This window comes from Elaeis guineensis, chromosome 1 (assembly GCF_000442705.2).
Source record: "Elaeis guineensis isolate ETL-2024a chromosome 1, EG11, whole genome shotgun sequence".
NCBI lineage: Eukaryota > Viridiplantae > Streptophyta > Magnoliopsida > Arecales > Arecaceae > Elaeis > Elaeis guineensis.
In genome coordinates, this window is record NC_025993.2 from 918,337 (window position 1) to 944,351 (window position 26,015).

Here is a 26,015-nt window from a genome sequence, read left to right on the forward strand (position 1 = left end):
GCTTCTCTATCCATTTAGAGTTGATCATGATAGAAAATTAGGCATCCGAATGATGAAAAATCAAGAAAAGAAATGCTGATGTTCACACCGTTATATATTAATGTTTCCATACGTGATGGATTTGTACACTTAAGTAACGAGTGACCAACAGGCAACCAATCAAGTGCAGCCACAATATCAGTCAATGATGATAAGTATACAATTAGCTGCTATTAAATGGCACGGGATTGTTTATAAAATTTAGCATATACTTGGTTATAGGTATATCGTACAACTAAGGTTAAAGAGGTTGAAAGAAGAAATAATCCATAAAATGACGACAGAATACTCTCTCTATTTGTATAAGCTTGCTAATACCATTTATGATATTGCAAGGGAAAGAATCATTAGAGATTTCTAAAATATAAATCCATGTCGTTTCTTGTGATTATTGATATGATGAGCTCTTACTTGATAGTTAATATGTGGATATATAATTCCTTAAGAATATTTTGATTTGTCAATCAAAGCCTTCCACTTGGATGTAGATCCCAAAAGGACTCTCTAGCTTATATGGTCCATATATCTATTGTCTAGTTGCAAGGTTTGAGGCATACACTCCATGATTGACCATGTCCATGCTTCGTTAGACATGTAACGGCCCAGTTACTTGGGCCTGTAGCCCAGACGGCCCAACAACAATAAAAAAAAAATAAAATAATAATGCAGAGGAGGAGGAAGACTCCTAGCCGGAGTCTTCTTCCTTCCCGTTTCCGGCAAAATCGGACTCAAAGAGTCCGGCTAGGGTAGGAAACCTCAAGTATAAAGATCCCCCGTCCTCTTTTAGGAAATTACAACAAAAATTTTGAGGAAAATCGAGGGATTTGAGAAATTTTTTCAAAGGTTACCGTGGGTAGTTGATCTGAAGAAAGGGAGGTCGTCGGAGCTTTCTTTGGACGGCGGAACAAGGTATTTCCTCTTCTCCTTGTTATTCTCCGGTCACCGGTGTTTTTGGAAGCCGGCGAGGTGCCGGTTCGGGCTCAAACAGGGATACCCTGTTTGTGTGATTCTGTTTTTTTTTCTTTTTCTGCCGCCGGCAACAGAGAAGGTGGCACTGCCACCGACATGGTAGCATCGCCGGCGTCGGACGCTGCCGGGGAAGGTGGCCGGAAGTGCTCTCTTGGTCGGGATGTAGGGAGAAGTTCGGATGGGGGCTCGGGTCCCTGTTTTCGAACGTGGGGAAGAGAAGAAGAAGCCTCTTCTCTCTTCTCTAAATAAATAAAAAAATAATAATAATAAATAAATAATATATATATATATATATATATATATATATATATATATATATATATATATATATATATATATATATAAGGGGGGGACATGGGTATGAGTCAGATGACCTCAATATATATAGAAAATTTATTTGGTTAAAATAATTTATTTTTGTTTGATAGGAGAACAGTCCAACGACCAGGGGGATAACAAGTAGGGTTTGATTTTCTGACTATAAGACTGTGAATTTGAATTCTCATTTATCAAGGTAAGAATCCTGTACATGATCATCACTAAATATATGTTATTTATTTGTTAGACTTATATGTGGAATTTGCATTATCGAAATTATAATCGGTGAGTTTTCTATGCTCGAGACATTGAGATATGACTTATATGAATATTTTTTTTTAATACGAGTATGTTATGAAAGAATTTTATGATTGATGGTATGAGTCTTATAGACATGATTTATCAATTTTATGATTCTGTAAGTTGAAATAATTCGATAAAAATCAAGAATTAAATGGAAGGGATGTATTTTGGACTAGCCTCGACATGTGAATCAGCCGGCCAGGAGCTCATGCCTGGGACAGCCCGCCAGGAGCTTATGCCTGGGACAGTCTCTCACGGGCTTTCGTACGTGGGACAGCCGACTAGGAGCTCATCTTAGGACAGCCTTGAAAGGCTTTTATGAAAGAATAATTGGATTGGAAAGCGATTGAAGTATGGTCTGGGTTAGTCCAAAGCCAAAATGGGATAAAACATTGACAGATCGAAAATGTGAGAAGATACAACATTTAATATGAAATTCAACAATAAATGAAGATTTCACCTGATGATGTATGATGATACATATGCATATTTGTGACATTATTTCAGTTATTGTATACTTAAGAGATTTCTCAATTGCATTGGTTTTTAGAAATACTACTTTTATTTACTGGCTTGATGAACATGTGCAGTGATTCTTACTGAGCTGGAGAAGCTCATATGTTCTTCTTACTTTTTTTTCAGACTCACAGGATGCTTAGTTGGATGGTTTGGACGAGAGCAAATGAGAACTGAAGCCTTTAGTAATTTAGTTAGTTTAAATTCTCTGATGCCAATAAACATTTGAATAATTGTATTGAACAAGTTTACATTCGATTTGAAGCTATGACATCGGTTGATTGATTTGGTATTTAATTGGTTACTTAAAATTTTGAAGTGTTAAATTTTAGGCCTTACATGATCCTCAGGACATTGCTCTAGGGTTGTGTGGCCATGTCTCGTGCCCAACTCAGGTGCTGGGTTTGGGGCGTGACAAGACAAGTCATGATTGAGAGAGACAAGCTATGAGCATACTTGAGCAAGCATAGTTTGATAAAAATGTTGCCTAATTAATGTAGGTAGACGGTATTTATTTAGTACATCAAAGAGAAAGATAGGATCATGATGATCTCCAAATCAAAAAGGAAACAAAAAGAAAAAGATTTGGATTCATATGAGATCAATTTATTAATCACATCCAGGTTCGATTGTATCTAGATCACTTAATGTCGGACTTCATCATTAGATTTTTTGTTAGATTGTTGTTGTTGTTGTTGTTGTTACTATTATTATTATTATTATTATTATGAGTAAACTGAGTTTGAGAAGCCGGGGATTTGAAAGATTGACTCATATGGTGGCATTTAAATGCTAAGACTAGAGCAGATCTAAATTGGATTTATTGTCCCATAGTTGATATTTTTCTCACTCCGAGACTTTGGTGCTAGACGATTAAATCAAATCCGTAGGGTTATAAAATGCGCCTAAGATACATGAAGCATCTAAGGAGAGTTGACAAGAGAACCCGATACATGCTGGATAGTAATTTGAAGTGGGTCTGTCAGCCCATCAAATTCATATCTACGTCGTTTTTAAGTCATCCAGGTTCAAGTCCAAATCATAACAGCAGAAATGTCCTAATTGAGTCAACTTTAGGGGTGATAACTCTGGCATTAATTACCAACCTGTTTGAATGTTCGGCTACGTTTGCCGCTGCAAATCTACCAGCTTCCGCTTATTTGAAGGTGTCATGCTCCTAGCAAAGTCCGAATGGATGTTATTTAGAATGTTCTATGGTAATTTTGATGAGGCTATATACCCTCGTTGTGAGAGTCAATTAGCCTATGCTCGTCATCTAGTACGACATGAAAAATAAAGGGAAAAAAAAAAAAAAAATGAAAGAAGAAGAGGGGAAAAGGAAAAGTTATTCCAATTGCTTCTCTTGCATCGGTCAGGAAAGAACCTTACGAGCGAAGAAAACGCGGCTGATACTATTGGAGCTCAAGGTGTCAACATGAAAGGCTGGAGAGCTACAGAGTGAATTTGGATCACCAGTCATTCCACGAGATACAGTGATCATGTGGTTGCCATGGGTTATGTAGCAATCATCGACGGCGACTTAATGGGATGTGGAAGCGACACTAGCATGAAGACACAGCATCCTTGCAAGGAAGGCTGTGGACCACACGGCTAAAAGAGAGTAGTCTTCTGCTTCACCCTATGTCAAGGCCTGGAAATGGATTCTTGCGTATGGAACGGCATCAAACCACATACGTTGGTATGAGATAGAAGGATTGGGCGCGCAATTCATAGGAAACCCATGCGAGGACCTTTCCCAGTGAACAAAGAAAGAAAGAAAGAAAGATGCAAGGCCACTGCACAAGCAAATGTGATGCTTTTGTCGAAGGGCTATTGGTCAGACTGGGCCTGGATGCCTTATTCCAAAGCTATCCTGGGCTGGGTCCAGGTTTATAGGGGCTCCACCCAAGCTTAAATTGGTCCACATTATTAGTCTATACATGTTACGTGTTTATATTACGTAAAATATGTAAGTTTAGGCTCTTGGGTTTGTTACCAAGATTCTGGGTGATTTCGCTCGCTCGTTGTTTCTCCTTTCTTGGTTCTCAATACATAAGCATCCATATGCAGTGCCTATTAATTAATCACTAGTTATGGGCTATCTGAATGAGAGCAAGTTAACCTGTCTGCCCTCCTCATAGCCAGTTACAGTCTTGCAGACCATTCTTTTCGTATTGCAAAGCTGCTTTCCACCCATCTCAACATTACTTTCTAATTGCAGTTCACTTGTTGACACAAGTCCTACCTTATTCATTTCAATTCATCCTTGCACCTAAGCCAAATGAAACAACAATTATAAAGTTGCATTGTGTCGCACAGCCGGCCTTCAAAGCAGCATACTAGCACAACCTTGTTATCCTACCCTAATTTCTGTGCCCGTAGGTCTTTATATGTTTAAATTGCCTTGCTCTCGTGCCGGGTTAGTCTTTGTTTAGAAGATCTAGGTGAACCAATTAGTTCTTTTAGTAGATACAGTGAATGGGTATATAATAATCGGATGGTAGCACCTCTTTTCCATGTGAGGGAGCTTAATTCTAGGCCCCTTACGCATCTTATGGAAGGGGCGGCGTGAAGGGTGGAAATGGGGTGCCGTAAACTTACATAATGCTGATGTGTATAGATTCTAATTAAAAGTGTCATCCATTATTTACACATTTAATTACTGCTCTATTAATGTATTGCACTATTTTTTTTTTTTAGAATTAATTTAGATTCATCTCCTGCAACATGGAGTAGCAGAAAACCTTTGGTGTTCGCTAAACAGTTTCCTGTAGGACTGCTTATCTAATAGGCCTACTGAAAAATAATTTACAAGAGTTAACTAAAACAGAATCTTCAATCTGATGAGAAAGTATTTCGAAATTCCCAGCTTAACTACAACATATTATCAAAGTGAAAAAAATAATGAAAAGACTACTCAAGGAAGATCAGAATAAGAAGTCAAATCCCATGGCGTCTTTTTTTTTTTTTCTTCTTCTTTTTGGCTAATGGAACAAGGGGAGGTAACCTTCCCATATGAATTCAGCCGGCGTAGATGGTATGACTAATTTATTACAATGTGAGAAGAGGCCCTTCTGGGTGCTAGCTGTTGCTTCTTATTAAAGAACGGAACCTGTTTTTTAGAAAGTGGGAGAATCCTTGGCGAGGGGGGAAGTTGGTTTATGCTCTACTATAAATATATGTGGACCCGCCGTGAGAATGCCCGTCACCTCAGTTACCACCTAAGCTCGACGAGGAAGAAGGGCTTGCACCAGAGGGGACATCTAAAACTCCAAGTTCAATTCAAGGTATTACTCTCCCTTCGTATATAAATTAATGATATATATATAGCTATTGATTTAAGGTCGCTTGCCTTCGTTGCATGCATGGTAACTATCAGACCTCACAACCCTAGCCTTCCTCTAGCATGCACTTGCACACGCTCGCTGAATCTATCAAACCCCATTAAAGAGAACAAGACTATATATATATAACCCGAGATGAACCTGAATGCACGAGAGGCTCACTTCCACGATGGCAAGTCCTCTTCTGCATTCTTCTAACTTGAAAAGAGTCTCACTCAGTCTTAAAAACTACCTCCGCTATAAGAAAGAATTACTTTCTTGGTTCCTTACCACAACCAATACTTGTTTTTTTTTTTCCCCCATAACTTACCGCATGGGCACTAACGTCTTGGTTGGGAGTTTGGAAAAGAAAAGAAAAGGAAAGAAAATATTAGTTAGGAGAGAAGAAAAGAAAGAAAGTATTTTTTTTTTTTTTTGATTGGAAGTTTAAAGAAAGAAAAAAAAAATATTTTTTTGTTTATTGATTGAAAGTAAAAAGGAAAGGAAAAGAAAGTAAATATTACAACCTTCTTTTACTATTATATTTTTGAAAAAAAACCTAATAAATCCAAGAAAAAAATCAAGAAAAGATCTTATCTTTCAATTTTTTCTATCTTTCCTTTTGTTATTGTTGATTTTTTTCCATCCACAGGAGTTCAATAGGATGAGAGACTTAGTTAGGAGGTTTAAAATAAGCTTTAGGATTGAAATGTAATATTAATTTTAATCTTTATTATTAAACGGGTAAGATGGGAATTATAAAAAATTCACTAACTATTAATTCCTTTCTTTCTAATTCCTTTTGATTTGGAAGAGAAAAAAGTTACAGATTTGAGAGGATTTATATTCTCTTCATTTCTCTCCTTTTTTTTTTCTTTTCTTTTATAAAAAAACTTTCAATCAAAAGAAAGTTAATATTTTCTCTCCCATTTTTTTTTTCTATTCTTTCCTCCCTACCAAGATATAAAGACAAAACAAATCCATCTATCCTTAACACTATATATATATATATAGAAGCTGTGAGGACATGTGCACATATGTATTTAGTCTTACATTAGACATATACTGGATAGATCTTGAATATTTATAGAGGATCAAGAATTTAAATAATATCTTTCAGTAAGGATACAAAGCTTTTAAAGGAAAAAAAAGTATATGAACCTATGCGGAGGTATGTCTAGTCAATATCAGCTATGCACTGTGTATTTAATCTTAGATACTTATGCAGGTTAAAGAATCCAAATAACATATTTTGGACATCATCTTTGATCCAAATACTCCAACAAAAGACAACCTCCTAATCTCCACATAGATACTTTTCCTCCTCCAAACATGCCACAACAAACAAATCAAGGCCAGCTTTTCTTAATTTTAAACCTAAATATATTCTCAGGTCTAACAAATAATCCAAGCTCATGAATAATACAAAAAGTTCCTATAAAATGCATGGATCTATGATAGGCCATTCTTTCTTACTTAGAAGGCATTCACATGAAGTCTATTATTTGAAAAAGATAGACCCAGTCTGCCAGCTTGGCTATAGATCAAGCCTATTGCCAATCCTGCCATATGGATAGAATGTTCCATCTCATATTAAAAAAAAATAAAAAATAATGCTCCACTTATTTCGAAGCCTTCTATCTGGAATGCTCCACTCTCCCTCCTAACAAGGGTGAGCATTGCAAACTTTCTCTTTAACTCCAAGCTCATGTACTTTTATTTTATCCTTATTTTTTTGTTCCTTTCTTTTACTGATTTTTTACAAAAATAATATTATTTTTAAAATAATTTATCAAAATAATGTTCTTTCAAAAATATTTACTAAAATACTGTCGGAGACAAAGTCGCTCTATGATAGGATGATTTTCTGTGCTGACTTAGCACGTCTAATGCCAGATTAGGCGGATGCGTTGGACAATAAAAATCGCCTTATACTAAGGTAACTTATAGAGTCGTCTTAAGATAGGACGACTCTATGAATCGCCCTCTCATAGAGCGACTTAACATGACTTAGCTAAAAAAAAAAAAAAAAACAACCTCCCTCTTTCTCAATGTGAGAACTCCCGGTCTCTGACGGCCCTCCCTCCTCTTCTCGGCCTTCCCCCCTCCCCTTTTCTTCCCTGACGCGAGAACTCTCCTCGGTCAGTTAAGTTTTGGTAAATATCTTAAAATTTCTTGAAGGAGAGAGAGCTGTCAGAGATCAGGGAGGGTTCTCGCACCGAGAGGAGGAGGGAGGACCGCTAGGGATCGAGAGTTCTCGCATTAAGAAAAAGGGAGGTTGTTTTTTTTTTTTGGGCTAAGTCATGTTAAATCACTCTATGAGAGGGCGATTCATAGAGTCATCTTATCTTAAGATGACTCTATAAGTTTCCTATTATAAGACAATTTTTATTGTCCAATGCGTCTGCCCAATCTGGTGTTGGACGCTCCCTCTTCTTCCCTGATGCGAGAACCCTCCTCGGTCAGTTAAGTTTTGGTAAATATCTTAAAATTTCTTAGAGGAGAGAGGGCTGTCGGGGATCGGGGAGGGTTCTCGCACCGGGAGGAGGAGGGAGAGGTGGGGCAGGTTGAGAGGAGGAGGGTGGGTCGCTGGGGATCCGAGAGTTCTCGAGCCAGGGAGGAAGAGGGGGGTGGACAGAGAGGAGGATGGAGGGCTGCTGGGGACCGGGGGTTCTCGCAACGAGGAAGAGGGAGGTTGGGTTTTTTTTTTTGTCTAAGTTACGTTAAGTCGTTCTATGAGAGAGCAACTCATAGAGTCATCCTATTTTAAGATGATTCTATAAGTCACCTTATCATAAGGCAATTTTTGTTGTCCAATGCGTCTACTCAATGTGACGTTGGACGTACTGAGTCAGTACAGAAAGTCATCCTATCATAGGGTGACTTTGCCTTCGACAGTATTTTTGTAAATACTTTTGAAAGAACATTAGTTTGGTAAATTATTTTAAAAATAATATTATTTTGGTTAAAAATCTCTCTTTTACCCACATCTTTGGTAGTGGAGAAGATATTGATCAGTCTTACATAGATCTGAATATTATGGAAACTTGGATTTTACTAGCTAAAAATACTATCAATTTCTTTGAGCCATAGTATTGAATGGATATTATGGAAACTTAGATTCTACTTGTGAGAAATACTATCAATTTCTTCAGGCAATATATTAAAAATATTATGGAAACTTGGATTCTACTAGACAGAAACACTATCAATTTTTTTGAATAATAGTATTGAGTCATAAGATTTGATAGATCCACCCTAGAGGGAATTCTCATGGAATTTGGTCCCTATAGCGACAATAATTCAGTGCTTGAGTAGTAAATCCGATGCTTAAGAAATAATTAGGTGTTTGGCCAATGTCCTCCTAGAGGGGGGCTATATAGCTTGAGAGTGGAGAGGAGGGGTGGTGCATAGGCAGCAAGAGCATTGGACACTAGGGTGGAGCGGCTAAAATTTTGAGAGAGAATGGAGCATTCAGGACTGGGGTTTTGGGTCTCGGAGAGGGTGGAGCACTCTTATTTTTTTTTAATTTTTTATTTTAAAATATAATATTTTTTTTGTCATGCCTCGAACCCAACATCCGGATCGGATATATGATGGCCGCACACTCCTTAGAGCAAGCCCTAAAGAATATGCAAGGCCAAATTAAATCATTACAACCTTATCAACCATAATAATTTATTTCAACAATAATTCATAAAATCTTGCGTAATTACAATTTAAATTTCTTCAATTCTCTGATCAGATACTATAACACTCTTATTTATTCTTCTGCTCACCCGTAAATCCAGGCCACAGCCAATCATAAGTATCCTGTAACTCTGAGAAGAAAAGAAAGATGAAGGGGTGTGAGCTTTACAGCCCAGTAAGAATTCTCATATCACATGAATATAATAATATAATATGAAAATAAAGATAAGCAATAACACATAAAAATCGATGTTCACTGTCCAGAATACTGCAAATATTTATAGATTATCTGTTTTATCAAAAGAGATACATTATAATATATTAATAAGTGAAATAATTTTATTCAATGATTGTTTCATATCTTATCTTTCTATTTTCTTCTATTATCACATCATCTTAAATCCTTTTCTTTTTGGCTTTGACTTTGGACTACCAGGATCATGCGACGATCTTTTATTCGGATCGATTTCTGTGATCTTTCTCGGATCGAAATATTCATGATCTTTCTCGGATCAAAGTGGCCATGATCTTTCTCGGATCAAATCATTCATGATTTTTCTCGGATCAGATTCTTCATGATCTTTCTCGGATCATATTCTTCCACACATAAGCCTGTGGGGGCTGTCCCAGGCATAAGCTCCTGGCAGGCTATTCCACATGACAAGGCCAGTCCAAACCATATTTCTCTTTCTTTTTATTTTCATAAAATTATAATATTTGACTTCATTAATCAATTCAAATTTTGCAGTATAATAAATATATCATACCCATATAATCATGCCATCAATCGCTGATACATATGTATTGATATAACATACTCATGCTCAAAATCACATAAATAAATAATAGTGTCTCAGATATAATAAATTCATCGATCTCAAATCTAACGATGCAAAATCAATGAGATAAAACCAACGGTAAAATAACATATATAATGATGATCATGTACAGGGATTCTTACCTTTATCGGTGACTGATCCAAGCACAAAAATCAATATTCTTCTTTGATTTATGAATTTTTTTAATAAAATATTTCACTCGATATCATATGCAGACAATCATCTCTTCATGATCCTGATCAATATAAGAATCGCATATAGAGAAATTATCGATAATCGATCCTGATAACACAAATCAAGGACCTCTCTTAGGATTAATCAAAATTAGGATTTATCTAAGTATCTTGATCCTCCACTGATCCATAAGACTTCTAGAGAAAAAAATCCATGAAGAGAGAGAAAATTCTAGAGAGAGAAAGTAGAGAGAGAATCTTCGTATCTTTTCGATGAGGTAATCATGGTCGAGATCATCAGAGGTCCTATCAGGATGACTTAATATGAATCAAGTGTTACAATTTCGAATAGGATCGGACTAGGATCAGATCTACCGTACGAATTTCGGAGCAATCTCAAATCATCATATTTTTATTTCAAATTTATCCTAGGGTCTGTGATGCAATCACAGAGAGAGTAGAAAAAGATTCTAGAGAGATAAAATCCACAAAAAGAGAGAAAGATCTAGAGAGAGAAAATAGAGAGAGAATCTAGAGAGAGAAAATATAGAGAGAGAAGGTAGAGAGAGGAGAGAGAAAAGAAGAAGAGAAAGGAGGCAGAGGAGAGAGAGAAAATTCTCTCTTTCTTTTTTTTTTCTTTTTCTTTTCTCTTTTTCTTTTTCCTTTTTCTTTTCTTTTTTCTTTTTCCTTTTTCTTTTCTTTTCACAGGAGCAGAGGACCTGTGTGGTTCTCTTCTTCACGGAACAGGGGAGGTCCTTCCTCCCCTTGTTCTCGAACTAAGAGCCTCCCCCCAATTGACCACCACTCCGATCGGTGGAGCAGTCCCCGACGACGTCGAGAGATCGGATCTGATGACCGACGACGGCAACCAGTGACGGAAAGAAAAAAAAAAGGTAACATGGAGAAAACAGGGGATCTTCTTTGGAATTTATTTCCAGCAAAATCGATGGCCGGTGGTGAGGTCTGGGATTGTGAGAAAATAAGCAAGAGAGAGAAAAGGAAGGATTGGGACCTTACCTTGGTTCCGGTGGCATCTTCGATCTTGATTTTCAGTGGGCACGGTGAAGGCAATCAACGACTCCATCGAAAGAAAAGAGGGAGACAGAAGAGAGAGAAAGTCTGATGTTTTCATGGCTTGCTTAAGATAAAGAAGAGGAAATTTATAGATGGGATCTAGGGCTCCTAGAATCCCAATCCCATTCTGATTCAAAGAGGGAAGACGGACTCTATCAGGAGTCCTCTTCTGTTCTCTTCTTTTTTTATTATTTTTTTTTTAATCTGGATTATTACATTCTCTCCTCCTTAAAATAATTTCATCCTCGAAATTTAAGTTATGTCGTTCGAGATACATATTTCAAAGTATACATTCTTCATGTCATTCTTAAGCTTACGACAATGTCTTATATATTATTTATTTCTCATGATCTTGTTATAACAAAAATTATTTGAAATTTCAAATTCATCTCTTCTTATTGATTTCTCAACTTTTTGAAGAACTGTAACATTTTGGACTTGTATTAATATACCACCGTTATTTGTCTAATACATTTCACTCAAAATTCATAATTATCTCAGACTACCCTTGATAGAAAATAAATAAAGATTAAACATCGGGCACTCTTCACAATCATCGATTTCTTTCTTCTCTTGACCTTCTAACAAATTTTATATGTAGACTCTCATCTTAAGAAAACCTCAATCTTCTATATCAGTCCAAGTAATAATATTAAATTTAAAAAAAATATGAGATCTATGTCAGGACATTCTAAGTTTGAACTAATATCAAAACTATCAAGCTATTAATAAACTTGAGATATTTAAAATTTTTTGGCATTATCTATAATGAAACAACTTACTGACAAAAATTATCCGGCTATGATCAGATTAGATCAAAATTTATAGCATCATTTCATTATCAATAAAATCTTTCCTTATTTGCAACTAATGTATTCCATCATAATATCTTTTGATTTAAAAGATTAATATTTCTAATCAATTTAATCCACCACGCTTTTACTGCACACTTTGATCTTAATTTATCAAATTATATAAGTCTATCAAAGATAAAAATATCCTTATATGTTAGATCAATTCAGGATAGATCCAACCTTCAAATTTTATATAAGACTTAGGGCAAAATTTTAAGTTTCTTTATCTTTACTACCTTTGGGTATAACATATAAAATTAAATCTTGATCCACTTCCTATGTTTGAAATCATTGCATAAGTTTCATCACTCTTCAAGAATCCAACATATCTAGAATCAATTGGAATTAATCTTAGATTTACCTTACAATCATTTAGATAATTTCTAAATCAATCTTTCTTTTTTAAAAGAATTAATTCTAACTTGACAAACTAGAAGAACTCAAGCCAACATCCTTAAGTAGAATCAACTTGATTATTTCTTATAGAATTTCCTTCATCACAATCCTTAATATTAATTAATAAATTCATATAAAATCTTATCCCTTGTATAAGTCATTCAAAATTTAACACTAGCAAGATGTCTTAGTTTAAATAAAAAAAATCTAAACTTTGACTTGAATAATTAATACACTTCACCATCTTCAACAATCACAAGAAAAATTAAAAAAATCTAATCCAAAGATAATAATATGAATTATTAAAAATTTCATTATAACCTGTATATCATACTCCGACAAAATAATTTTTTTTTTAATTTAACAACAATATCAAAATGCTTTTGATCCACTTAGAAAAATAAACTTTTGACTTGAAATTCAATGCAACTTGAAAGATCAAGGAATCATATTCAGAATATGATATTTTGAGTAATTAAAAATTTCATCAAAATGTGTATCTCATATTCTCATAATAAAATTCAAGTATATTTCTCATCTAAGATTGAGTTTCATATATGATCCTCCTATAGGTTCAATGCTCAAAAATATTTCTTTCTCATATGATAAAATTTCTTCTTAGACCATATCCTAACTTCCTCCAGATAAATTTAAAATTTATAATGCTCAGATAATTAACATCAAAATCAGAAAAGTTATCATGATCTCCATCCATATAAGTTTAGCATTCCAAAATCATCGAGTATATTCAACATAACATATCAATACCTCCCGCTTCCTTTCAGGGTCAACTCTTCTTATATTCAGGCCACCCTACTAATTGAAATCCAAGATATAACTCGTCAATTCTATTATAGATATCATATGCCACTTATGCATAAATTTCATCTTAATATCTATTAATTCGAAATCTAAATATTGAATCTTCTCTTTTATATCTATCATGTTCCTCATGATCATAACCTAAGTTCAGATATCACTAAAATTATAATTCTGAATAATTATAACCTTAAACTCAAATACCACTTAAATCATATTTTCTAGTGATCATAACCTAAACTCTAATATCATTCTATCATACCTTTAATGATCATAATCTTAAACTCTGATATTATCAAACATACTCTATTGATTATAATCCCAAAGTTTTGATATCACTTATATGACAATCCCTAGTGACCTTAAACCTGAGTTCTAGTACTGTTTATCATATTCTTTGATTTCACTTTGTCACATCCTATTGATCATGCATAAAGTTTTGATATCTCTTCATAATCCCTAGTGACTTAAACTTAAGCTCTAATATTATTTTATCAAATCCTAATTACTTATATCATAATCTTCAATGATCATAATCTAAGCTCTGATACCATTCTGTCACGCCCCAAACCCAACACCCGGGTCGGATACGTGATGGCCGCACACTCCTTAGAGCAAGCCCTAAAGAATATGCAAGGCCAAATTAAATCATTACAACCTTATCAACCATAATAATTTATTTCAATAATAATTCATAAAATCTTGCATAATTATAATTTAAATTTTTTCAATTCTCTGATCAGATACTATGACACTCTTATTTATTCTTCTGCTCACCCATAAATCCAGGCCACAGCCAACCATAAGCATCCTGTAACTCTGAGAAGAAAAGAAAGATGAAGGGGTGTGAGCTTTACAGTCCAGTAAGAATTTCCATATCACACTAATATAATAATATAATCTGAAAATAAAGATAAGCAATAACACATAAAAGTCGATGTTCACTGTCCAGAATACTGCAAATATTTATAGATTATCTGTTTTATCAAAAGAGATGCATTATCATATATTAATAAGTGAAATAATTTTATTCAACGATTATTTCATGTCTTATCTTTCTATTTTCTTCTAATATCACATCATCTTAAATCTTTTTCTTTTTGGCTTTGGCTTTGGACTACCAGGATCATGCGACGATCTTTTATTCGGATCGATTTTTGTGATCTTCCTCGAATCGAAATATTCATGATCTTTCTCGGATCAAAGTGGCCATGATCTTTCTCGGATCAAATCATTCATGATTTTTCTCGGATCAGATTCTTCATGACCTTTTTCGGATCATATTCTTCCACACATAAGCCTGTGGGGGCTGTCCTAGGCATAAGCTCCTGGCAGGCTATTCCACATGACAAGGCCAGTCCAAATCATATATTTTTTTCTTTTTATTTTCATAAAATTATAATATTTGACTTCATTAATCAATTCAAATTTTGCAGTGTAATAAATATGTCATACCCATATAATCATGCCATCAATCGCTGATACATATGTATTGATATAACATACTCATGCTCAAAATCACATAAATAAATAACAGTGTCTCAGATATAACAAATTCATCGATCTCAAATCCAACGATGCAAAATCAATGAGATAAAACCAATGGTAAAATAACATATATAATGATGATCATGTACAGGGATTCTTACCTTTACCGGTGACTGATCCAAGCACAGAAATTAATGTTCTTCTTTGATTTATGAATTTTTTTAATAAAATATTTCACTCGATATCATATGCAGACAATCATCTTTCATGACCCTGATCAATATAAGAATCGCATATAGAGAAATTACCGATAATCGATCCTGATAACACAAATCAAGGACCTCTCTTAGGATTAATCAAAATTAAGATTTATCTAAGTATCTGGATCCTCCACTGATCCATAAGACTTCTAGAGAAAGAAAATCCATGAAGAGAGAGAAAATTCTAGAGAGAAAAAATAGAGAGAGAAAGTGGAGAGAGAATCTTCGTATCCTTCTGATGAGGCAATCATGGTCGAGATCATCAGAAGTCCTATCAGGATGACTTAATATGAATCAAGTGTTACAATTTCGAATAGGATCGAACTGGGATCAGATCTACCGCACGAATTTTGGAGCAATCTCAAATCATCATATTTTTATTTTAAATTTATCCTAGGATCTGTGATGCAATCAGAGAGAGAGTAGAGAAAGATTCTAGAGAGATAAAATCCACAAAAAGAGAGAAAGATCTAGAGAGAGAGAATAGAGAGAGAATCTAGAGAGAAAAAATATAGAGAGAGGAGAGAGGAAAGAGGAAGAGAAAGGATGGAGAGGAGAGAGAGAAAATTCTCTCTTTTTTTTTCTTTCTCTTTTTTTTTTCTTTTTCTTTTCTTTTTCTTTTCTTTTTTTCTTTCTTCTTCTTTTTCTTTTTTCTTTTCTTTTTCCTTTTTCCTTTTTCTTTTCTTTTCACGGGAGCAGAGGACCTGTGTGGTTCTCTTCTTCACGGAACAGGAGAGGTCCTTCGTCCTCCTTTTCCCGAACTAAGGGCCTCCCCTCCAATTGACCACCACTCCGACCGGTGGAGCAGTCCCCGACGACGTCGAGAGATCGGGTCTGGTGACCGACGACGGCAACCAGTGACGAAAAGAAAAAAAAAGATAACATGGAGAAAATAGGGGATCTTCTTTGGAATTTATTTTCAGCAAAATTGATGGCCGACGGTGAGGTCTGGGGTTGTGAGAAGATGAGCAAGAGAGAGACAAGGAAGGATTGGGACCTTACCTTGGTTTCGGTGGCATCTCCGGTCTTGATTTTCGGTGGGCACGATGAAGGCAATCAACGACTCCATCGAAAGAAAAGAGGGAGACAGAAGAGAGAGGAAGTCTGATGTTTTCATGGCTTGCTTAAGATAAAGAAGAGAAAATTTATAGATGGGATCTAGGGCTCCTAGAGTCCCAATCCCATTCTGATTCAAAGAGGGAAGACGGACTCTATCAGGAGTCCTCTTCTGTTCTCTTCTTTTTATTATTATTATTATTTTTTAATCTGAGTTATTACATTATCCATATGATAGATTGGATAGGCTTGATATATAGTCGAGCTGGTAGACTAGGTCTACCTAATTTATCCCATTATTTGACAAAACCTTCACTTTAATCGGCACCAAGGTCTTCCAAAAGCCTCCACTTTAACCAATACTAGAGCATATAAAAAATCTAGGAGAAAGGATTAATATAGTTATGTTGGATCCTTGATGTTGAAGGTGGGTTAAATTTCTTGAATATGGTAGGTTTACGTTAGGTCAAGTGGCAAGCACTTAATCCACTTAGTATGCAGGTTAAAAATCCCATTGTGCTAAGATGCGATTTGGTTATCCAAGTCTTTAATCCAAATTGCAATATTGAACCCAATTTGGAGTCAAGTAGATATTTATTTATTTATTTATCTATGAGCTCAAGTTCAAAATGAATTATAATAAAATCATGATATAGAATTTTGTAAGAGAAGGACAAAATCAAATATTCCATGGCTCAAACTCTCGTTTCAAAAAAAAAAAAAAAAAAAAAAAAGCTTGAATGCAATGTGTTATTATGAAAATGTCGGTGGCTGATCCCACGAATTGCTGCAATTCCTTTGGATGTGAAATTTTTTTAATATTTAAAATAATAAAAATATAAAAAAAAAAAAGGAGAAAGAGGGAGAAGACGGTCATTAGGTCATCCCAACCTCCTCGGAGGTGACTGACTTGTTCATCTCGTCTTATATGCTTAGGTTAGATATTAACAAGAAGAATTTATTTTGAATATCATAAAAAATGAAAAAAAATTATAAAAATAAATATGATTTGTTTTCATAGGTTTGCCATTTGTTACTAGCGACCGCATCATCTGTCATGTCACAAAGTATGCGGCTGCCCACGACATAGCGGCAGTGTAGGTTTTTTACACTGGTGGTAGGAGTGGTTGGGACCTTCTCCGCTCCCCTGCCCCTCGGAGTCGCCCGGGGCTCGTCTTTGGCAAACTAAAACTAACTCAAAAGTCTTACAGAGAGCTTTCCATGGCAGGTGGTCCCCTTCCCGTGGCGCTCGCTCTATTGCTCTCTCTCTCTCTCTCTCTCTCTCTCTCTCTCTCTCGCGAGCGCTCGCCACTCCCCCCTTCCCAAACCCCATGGAGCTCCGCATTCCTGTCCCCAGGACCGGGTCTTGTTTCTCTTCCCATTCCTCTTTCCATTCTTCTGCCAGCACCCCCACCCTCCACGCCGTCCTCCTTGCTACCTTCTCGAGGCCATCTCCAAGGGAACGGGGGAAACGAAGAAGAGGACACAGACTATAGTCTAGCGAAGGCTACCTCCGTCTGATGGAGAAACCGGTGAGAGAACGTATCGACCTTGTTTACCTTGAATCATCTCTTACAGCGTTGTCCTTTGAGGCAATGGGGTTTATGGTAACATGCTGCATTTAGCCTCCTTTAACTTTTACCGTGATTGGATTTCCCTATTGTTGGGAAAGATTCGCTTTTTCTGTGGCTCTGCAAGACTTTGTTCCGATTGAGGGATGAAAGGTGGAATCTTTTCTTTTCTTTCCCTTTTTCTTTTGTCTCCACTAAATCTTGAAAAGTTCTTGGCGTTCTGTTGTCTAAGTGGCTTGTCCAAACACATCAGTTCACGCAAGCATAACTGATCAGTAGGAAACTCGGCCAGTTCATAGAATTTTATGCTGGACTACATGATTGGTGGAATGAAATGTGGTATGAAGCCCTACACATGGTAAATTACAAAGATAATCTGGCAGGATCATTAATGTAGTCTAAACGTAGACTGGAATGTGCATGTACTACTACACTTTGTAAGGTTTTTCTCATTTGATATAAGCTAAATGTAATCTGCAAGACTGGCAGAAGTACTTGAAAACTTACTACGTGAAGACAAGCATACTTACATGTATGAAAGTACTAGATAGACAAAAGTTAGAGAATATTTTACATTTGGCTCTCAATTCATATCCCTTTATGCATTGGAAGTCAAATTCCTAGCTAAGGCAACTATACACGAGAGGGGCTTGGCAAGAAACCTGTCCATTTGTTGGCATGCAAGGAGAGCTGTTGTATTAACTGTTCTTATTCTTGTAGAACAAAGGAGCAATCACGTTAGGTTAATTTAGACTTGGAAAGACTCTAGGAGAAATAGAAAGGAACAAAAATCTTATAAAAGAAACGCCTTTCATCTCCAAAGCATAACTTACGAGCCAAAAAGGCAAACTGAGACTTAATCTGAACACTTTTCTTTGTCATGTAGACTCCATTTATGCCTAAAGTTCTCCCTTGTTGCATTAGCTTGAAATAAATAGCTATTAAAATATATTTCCTGCCAACTGGTCTTTTGGTTTTGGTCTTCAGACTCCTCTTGCCTACAGGAACCTTGGCTGTGTATGTTGTACCAAGTCAAATGATTGGCATTAGGTTCTGAGTTCATTTGACAATCTCAAACTTCACAGGTTGTAATTTGATATGCAAAATTGTCTGCCATCTAGCCTTATGGAGGTCATGCTTGAATTTATTAATTTCATGAAGTACAACCATCTCCAGTTTTGGACCAGATCATGGCAGCTAAATTTTTCCACCTTGTCTTCAAAACTTTCAGGGACTTGTTGTAAACTGCTTGTGTTCTTTTGTATATATTTGCAGCATCCAGATAGAGCAAGCTTGCTTCTGCCCTTGACTATAAACCTAGCTTGCTTCTGCCCTTGACTACAAACCTGGAGCTCTTCCTATCAAGTATCTTGCCCTTATTAACTTGGCTCTGATCCTTGGAAGTCCCAAATTCACTCTAACTCGTACAGGTATCAAGAAATTAGGTCCTATTGAAAAGCGACAGTATCCATGGTACCATTCTGACAGGAAACAGGATTGAGACAGGTGTGGAACACTGATTCTCTTTTGAATTTGGATGTTCCGACCTGTCCCAATCATCTGAGGTGCATCCCTGCAGTGGGATGGTTGGGACTAACCTAGATACTATATATATATATATATATATATATATTTATATTTCTTTTTTTTATTTTATTTTATGTTATTTTTTGACTATTTCAGGCCATCCCAACCATACCATCCTATCCCAATACCATACCTTCTCAGGAGCATACCAAGATGAAGCCTAGTACTGATATTTGAAACCCTGACCTACATTGTTGAGTGTTGACTTCTTGGTCATAATTAAGTCTCCTTAATGTTTCATCAGCTTTTTGGAATGGAATATCTTTTCTCTTTGATACAAAGGCGGGGAGTATCCATCAGTGCATTTCATGAAATAATGAAATGAAGTAGAAAACATTTAGAAAACAACATGAAGAAAAGTAAAGATTCTTAACATGATTCAAAGATTTTTCATGCTTCGAAGAGGTAGATGCAGCCATTCTTTCCGGTGTTTGGTAATTTCTTGCATAAGTTCTTCATCTTTTCTGGATCTATCTGTGGAAAACTGAAAATCCTCTTATTCCTCTCCTTCTGTATGGTCCACTAGATTGCCATAACCAACATGTTGCAAGTAGAAGTAGAGACCCAGGCCAACCTTTAAATTGTAACTTTTCCGTACAACTCTTCCAAATTCTTCTTGTCGTTTTATGTCTACAAGACATATGAAATTCAATATCTGTAGCATCATTGCATAGGAAACATGAAGGAGAATGGAGCTAATTCTCTTAGCAAGATTACCAGCACTTAGCTCTTTTCTTTTGATGGCTTGCAATGTTAAGATTTTACCTTCCCAGGAGCTGGAACCTTCCATACATGTTTTCATCCTTTCAATTTACAGAGAAGAAGCCTCAACAATTCCAATTCCATCTCCATCTGACTTTGTTCATCTGCTGTGGGGGTAAAGTAGAAATCTGTATCTAATTATCTAAAGTGGACTGGCAAATTTCTGAGCATAGTCTTCGGTAACACTTCTCTCGACAGATAATGCCCAAGAGAATGTTCCCGTCTCTTTCTTAACTTGAGTTGCCACAAGGCTTTAGGGTCAACTGCCATACTGAAAAGGTTAGGAAACATTTATATCAGTACTACTCCTCGATGCATCTCTTTTAAACAAAAAACAAGTTGACCTCCCATTTCCCAAAATATAGGATGTAACACAGCTGAAACTGTCTTTACTTTTAAGCACCCCTCTCCAAAAAGCTGCATCTGTCCAGGATGAACAGGATCCCTCTTTAATCCTGCCCTTCTGTCATAGGAATTAAGGATCATGGATTCCATATATCTTTGCCATTTGAAAGCAGTTTCCCCCATCATTTACCTCACAAGAAAGAATTAGTTATGCAGACTTTGTATTGCTAGTCCTCCTTGGTTTTTATCTTTGCAAATGCTTCCAGCTCGCTAAGTAATAGCCCCTATTCACCTCTCTGTCTCTGTAAGAAATGTCTTCTTATTCTATCGATTCTTCATTAGACCCATCTAGGAACTGAGGAAAAGGAAAAGTAATACAATGGCATAGCTGCTAAGACAGAGGCAACTAATGCCTATCTTCCCCCTCCACGGCTGAAAGTAACTTGCCTTTTAAAATGGGCTACCTTCTTTCAACTTTATCTACTAGAGGTAACCAGTCAGTTTTTCCAAGTCCCTCAGGTTGTTAATGGCCAACTCAGATGGGTGACAGGAAACTTGTCTAGCTTACATTTCAAGATGTCCATCAATTTAACTTCCAACTCGGCTCTCATTTCCCATGTATATTAATTTAATCATCAGCTCAAAACACTGCAAGATAAATATAACCTTCACTAGCCTCACAAAATACTAACGTGTCATCAACAAATTGCAAGCAAGTGGTCTTTACACTTGTCATGTCCACCAATTTACCTTTATTTATCCTTCAGTCTACCATCAGTTGTGCAAGCAAGAAGATAACACTGTAATAAGCTGAGATGGTTTTCAGAGCTTTTCTGTCTCTCATCTGGTCTATAATTTACTACAGTGGCTCATTTGTTTTTCTTATTCGTTCATTGTTTTTTTTCCCTTCTTTCAGCACAAAGTGCCCCATTACTTTGAATACATTTGGGTGGTGCAATATTGTACTAGCACTTTAATTCTTATAATTGTTTTCATGATATTTCTCCAATTATCAAGTACTTTGTTTCTTCTTAAAGTTTACTGGATAAGATTCCAATCCTGGATGAAAACTGAAAGCTTGATCTTAATCTAAACAATTTGCTGTACTGTCAAATTAGTACTAAATGTACCATTTGATCTTTTATGTATGCAATATGTCATATAAACATAATTTTTTATTTTTACTAATCTTTAGCATTATCATGACTCTGTTATAAACTTGAATTGGCTACAAACTTTCCAGCACTTCCTGCTTTATCAGTCAAGCCCCTTTGACGGTAAATTAGTCCAAGGCCTTAGTATATCGCTATATTTTTCCAGATCAGAAAGAAAATACATGATCAATTCTGTGAAGTTTGTCGAAGTTGGCTAGGGTCTCATCAAGATGGGAGGCCACCTCTTGCTTGCAACGAGTGTGGATATCCAGTGTGCAGGACCTGCTATGAATTTATGTGGAAAGTGGGGAATCAATCATGTCCTAAATGCAGCAATACCTACAAGAGGCACACCGGTTAGCTTGACATACTGATGCTTTTTCAGCCATAAGGAGCATAAATTCATAAATTCATATGTTTCCAATACTTTGATTAACAGATAATTCAAATCTGAATCTAACAAAGTGGAAGAGCTCTATTGGTGGGACAGAGTTTCCTGCAATAGTAAGTGATGAACTACAATGCACTGCTGATAGCTGGGAACACAATTCGAAACATATTGTGGACTCAAGCAACTTGGAAAGCCCTGCATCCAGTAAAGATTTATACACTGCTGCAAATTATAGATGGGAACAAGAAAATGACGCCTCACACTATCCAAACAAGACAATTGTTCCATTAGATTTTCCTCCAAGGAGAATTATCTGGAAGGGTCTAAAGGTTAGTATTTATATTCACCTTTCTCTTTCTGCATTTGCTTTCCATCATTTGAATAGTTATCCATTATAATCATTATCTTGGACTCATCACAGTCTGTAAGCAGTGTTTTTGCTGGTGACAGGCATATACTGGGCTACCCTCTCATTTCATAAAGAGGTGTACATTCTCATATCCATCTTTTGACATTCGGGGTGGGAGAATAGATTATTTCCTTCCTTCTCCTGTACCATTCTATTCAGGTATTTACTTTGTTAGGCATTTTTTTGAGTTTTAAAACTTTCATCTCCTTCAAATTGCAGGGAATTGTGCATGCACCTTTACATCTTCATTTTCAACCTTTCTGCTCTTTGAAGTTTCATGATTGTGCTTCCTTTGTTTCATTTCCAGCTATCGAGAAAGAATATCCACGGGAATCAGTCCTAATGAGCTTTAATACTGCTTTCTGGAGGGAAAGGCTTCAGCAGTGGAAGCTTTCTCAGCAGACGATGTCATGCACAACTAGAGGGCATGAGACATTGCTTAAAGTAAATGATTTTAGTCCTCTTTTGGAAGTGGAAAGGGATCAGTTAGAAAGGTATGAAGTTTTTAACGTATCATACTTTTCATATCTGAGTTGATGATTCTTGATTTACCATGGAAACTTTGTCTAACTCATGGTTATATGGGTAAAGTAATGGAACTCTCACTATTACAATAAGCTATACAATGCTCAATAACTTGGTAGAAGTTATAGTAAAATTTAATATGGAATATATTTTTGATTGCTGTCTCCTCAATTTCTTTTTCGTAAGATTTTTTTTTTTAAGTAATCGCGAATGAATGTTGTGTCCAAGTTGGTAACAATTTTTGCCTGTCTTTTCAGTTCTTTGTGACTATAAGAGTTCTGCTTATTTTAATAAGTTTAAGCATTATGACTAGATCAATGATTAATTCATTTTGAAATGGGGTTGTTTCTTAGAAAAAAAATTCTATGTACGAGTAAAAATTTTATTAATCTGTTTGTAATCCATTTTCATGAATAGTTGCCTTGCTTGTATATTGGTGGATAAGAGGCCCTTATTTATCCTCAAAGGACTAAAGGGTTAAAAAAGTAAAGAAATGAGTGATAATAGTTCATACATGATAATATATGACGAGGACAATTAACAAATTCTGGCAATTGATGTTGAGAAAAAATGTCTCATAATGACCCCCCCCCCCCCCAAAAAAAAAAAAATTGCTAATGACATGCATGATGCTTCCAACTCATGCTTCTATAATCTATAGCATGATTCTGAAATTAGTGTAATCTTTTGTCAAATATTTCTCCTTGATTTTATGTATAAATCCAAATATGTGTTTATGCACCAATGATTCACCAAATACAGTGAATATCTAAACATTCAATGTTGAACTTATAATTCTTGTATAAGTCGATGCATTAACTGACATGTTTTTATTGTTTGTTTTTAGATCCAATCATTATAGTTTTCATCCAATCATTATAGTTTTCATTATCCCTCACTTTCTTTAGCAATTTGCCCAATTTTTTGGCTTTGAATTAGTTTTTAGATTTATTGCAAACACTAAATTATGACTGGATGATGGAGTGCTGACAAGTGTGGGTACTTGTAATCCTTATCTCTACAAACTTGTCATAAGAAAATAACTACTGCCATCCCCATGTTATGTACGATTTTGGAACAAGGCATGTTGATTCGTTTCTGAAATGTTGCAGGGCCCTATGAACATGAGTCTTGAAGTCTATTTCAACAAATGAAGTCATATGAAACAAGTGTCCGGTTAAGAATGGAAATGCCGATGGTGCATCAGATAAAATTGATCATATAAGATATTTTGAAACTTTGTTTTCATATAAGATATTGTGAAGCATTTGTTTTCATTGTCTCAATGCTATACTCTCAGAGGATGGAATGACATTGAAGGACTTTCTGAATTGTTAATAGAGTTTTTCTCTTTAGGTAGTTTATAAAGTGATTCAAAAGTGCTTACTTTTTTACTGTTTCATTAATGGTTTGTACATTTTTTTTCCTGCATATTGTTTTAAGTTATTTTCTTCCCTGCTTCCAGGGATGAGGAACTTCGTCAGCCACTTTCTAGAAAGGTGTCCATCCCCTCCTCAAAGATTAATCCATATAGGGTTGTTATGATCTTTCAGATTGTAGCATTAGCATTCTTCTTCCGGTATCGCCTTGTTAATCCAGTCCATAATGCATATGGACTTTGGTTAACCTCAATTATTTGTGAATCCTGGTTTGCTTTATCTTGGATTTTGAATCAGCTCCCCAAATGGCAACCTATTACAAGGATAACATATCCAGAACGCTTATGTTTGAGGTAAATCTCTCTGTGTGTGTGCGCGCGCGCGTGCGTACATGCATATGTATTTCTGGATGTCTATTTTAAGTCTCTAAGTTATCTGTCCAACTATGTGTATAAGGTGCAGAATCGTCTTCTTTTCAGATATAACCAACCAGGAAAACCATGTCAGCTTGCCTGCATTGATGTGTTTGTTACTACTGTGGATCCACTGAAAGAACCACCCCTTGTCACTTCAAACACTGTGCTCTCAATCCTGGCTGTGGATTATCCAGCCGAGAGTGTTACGTGTTATGTCTCTGATGATGGGGCCTCACTGTTGACTTTTGAAGCCCTAACACTAACCTGTCAGTTTGCTAGGAAATGGGTGCCATTCTGTAAAAAATTCAATATTGAACCAAGGGCTCCTGAATTTTATTTCTCACAGAAGGTGGATTATCTAAAGTACAACATATGTCCAACATTTGCTAAGGAAAGAAGGACAATGAAGGTACTAAGTCTTCATGGCTGTACTTTTTGATTTTATATTTGTTTATTTACTAATCATTATATCTGAACTACCTTTATGGTAATAGCCTATAGCCTGCTGGAAAAAATATACATTTGTTTGCATGTGAAATCACAATTAATCTCCATAATTCTATTGGACAAATCATAATTGTTAATGACCACATATATTTAATGCAGAACTATAGATACTTGTATTTGTTCATGCTGCATACATGCATGACTTCCAAATTGTACATTAATTGTGTAAGTCATAATATTTTTCTTTATCCATGGAACGAACAAAATTCATTTACTTCTGTCTTAATAGATGATTAAAGAACCAAAGGAGTACCTATGATCAACATGTCTGTGTGTATTGTACCTTACCCTTCAATTTCGGTCGCACTTGGATGTCACATTTCAATGATGGTCAACCTCTACTTCATATTGCTCATATCAAGGTATATCACATGATTTACTAAATTACATTTGTTGAGGCGTGGTTACAAAAGAGCTAAGGTGTGATGCTTTTTCATTTCAAAAAATACGGTGTAGATGCCACCATGATGTTCAAAACCCTAGATATCTCGTAAGAGGATAGGGATGCTAGTCAACTGAGCTTAGGATGTTTGGCGAACTAAGATGTGGGGATTGTATTGAAGAATATTTTCCCATGACTCTCATATAGAAAATTAGAATACAAAAATTATTTAACAATACATCCCAAAAAAAGAAGATAATAATAATCAATCATACCTTGAAATCCCTAAGCGGCCATTAACGATCGTCGTATCAACATTCTATGGAGGAAAAAATCAATAACGACGGCATAGATCCTGTCTCCTCAATGGGATAGTTCTGCCCTAAGAACGTAGAGATCTTAATATACTAGGATTTCTCTACAGACGAATTTATATAGGAGTGGAGTGGGTACCTAGCCCCAGCGTTCGC

General features: G+C 35.8%; 1 protein-coding gene across 4 annotated transcripts in view; it reads left to right on the top strand.

The window, feature by feature from the left end:
• The first annotated feature begins 5,360 nt into the window (after positions 1 to 5,360).
• The window catches only part of LOC105035989 (probable cellulose synthase A catalytic subunit 8 [UDP-forming]), a 42,564-nt gene continuing 21,909 nt past the window's right edge, over positions 5,361 to 26,015 (top strand). For 2 of the 4 annotated variants that reach the window (XM_010911719.4, XM_073248728.1), the window contains exons 1-7: positions 17,253 to 17,649; positions 21,703 to 21,892; positions 21,976 to 22,256; positions 22,378 to 22,495; positions 22,644 to 22,830; positions 24,327 to 24,593; positions 24,720 to 25,065. In XM_010911719.4, the coding sequence (XP_010910021.3) occupies positions 17,638 to 17,649; positions 21,703 to 21,892; positions 21,976 to 22,256; positions 22,378 to 22,495; positions 22,644 to 22,830; positions 24,327 to 24,593; positions 24,720 to 25,065 (1,401 nt within the window). In that variant the 5' untranslated portion in view covers positions 17,253 to 17,637. Of the gene's footprint in view, positions 5,433 to 17,252; positions 17,650 to 21,702; positions 21,893 to 21,975; positions 22,257 to 22,359; positions 22,496 to 22,643; positions 22,831 to 24,326; positions 24,594 to 24,719; positions 25,066 to 26,015 lie in introns of those variants that run through there. The other 2 variants (XM_073248512.1, XM_073248994.1) reach the window with 2 other exon arrangements.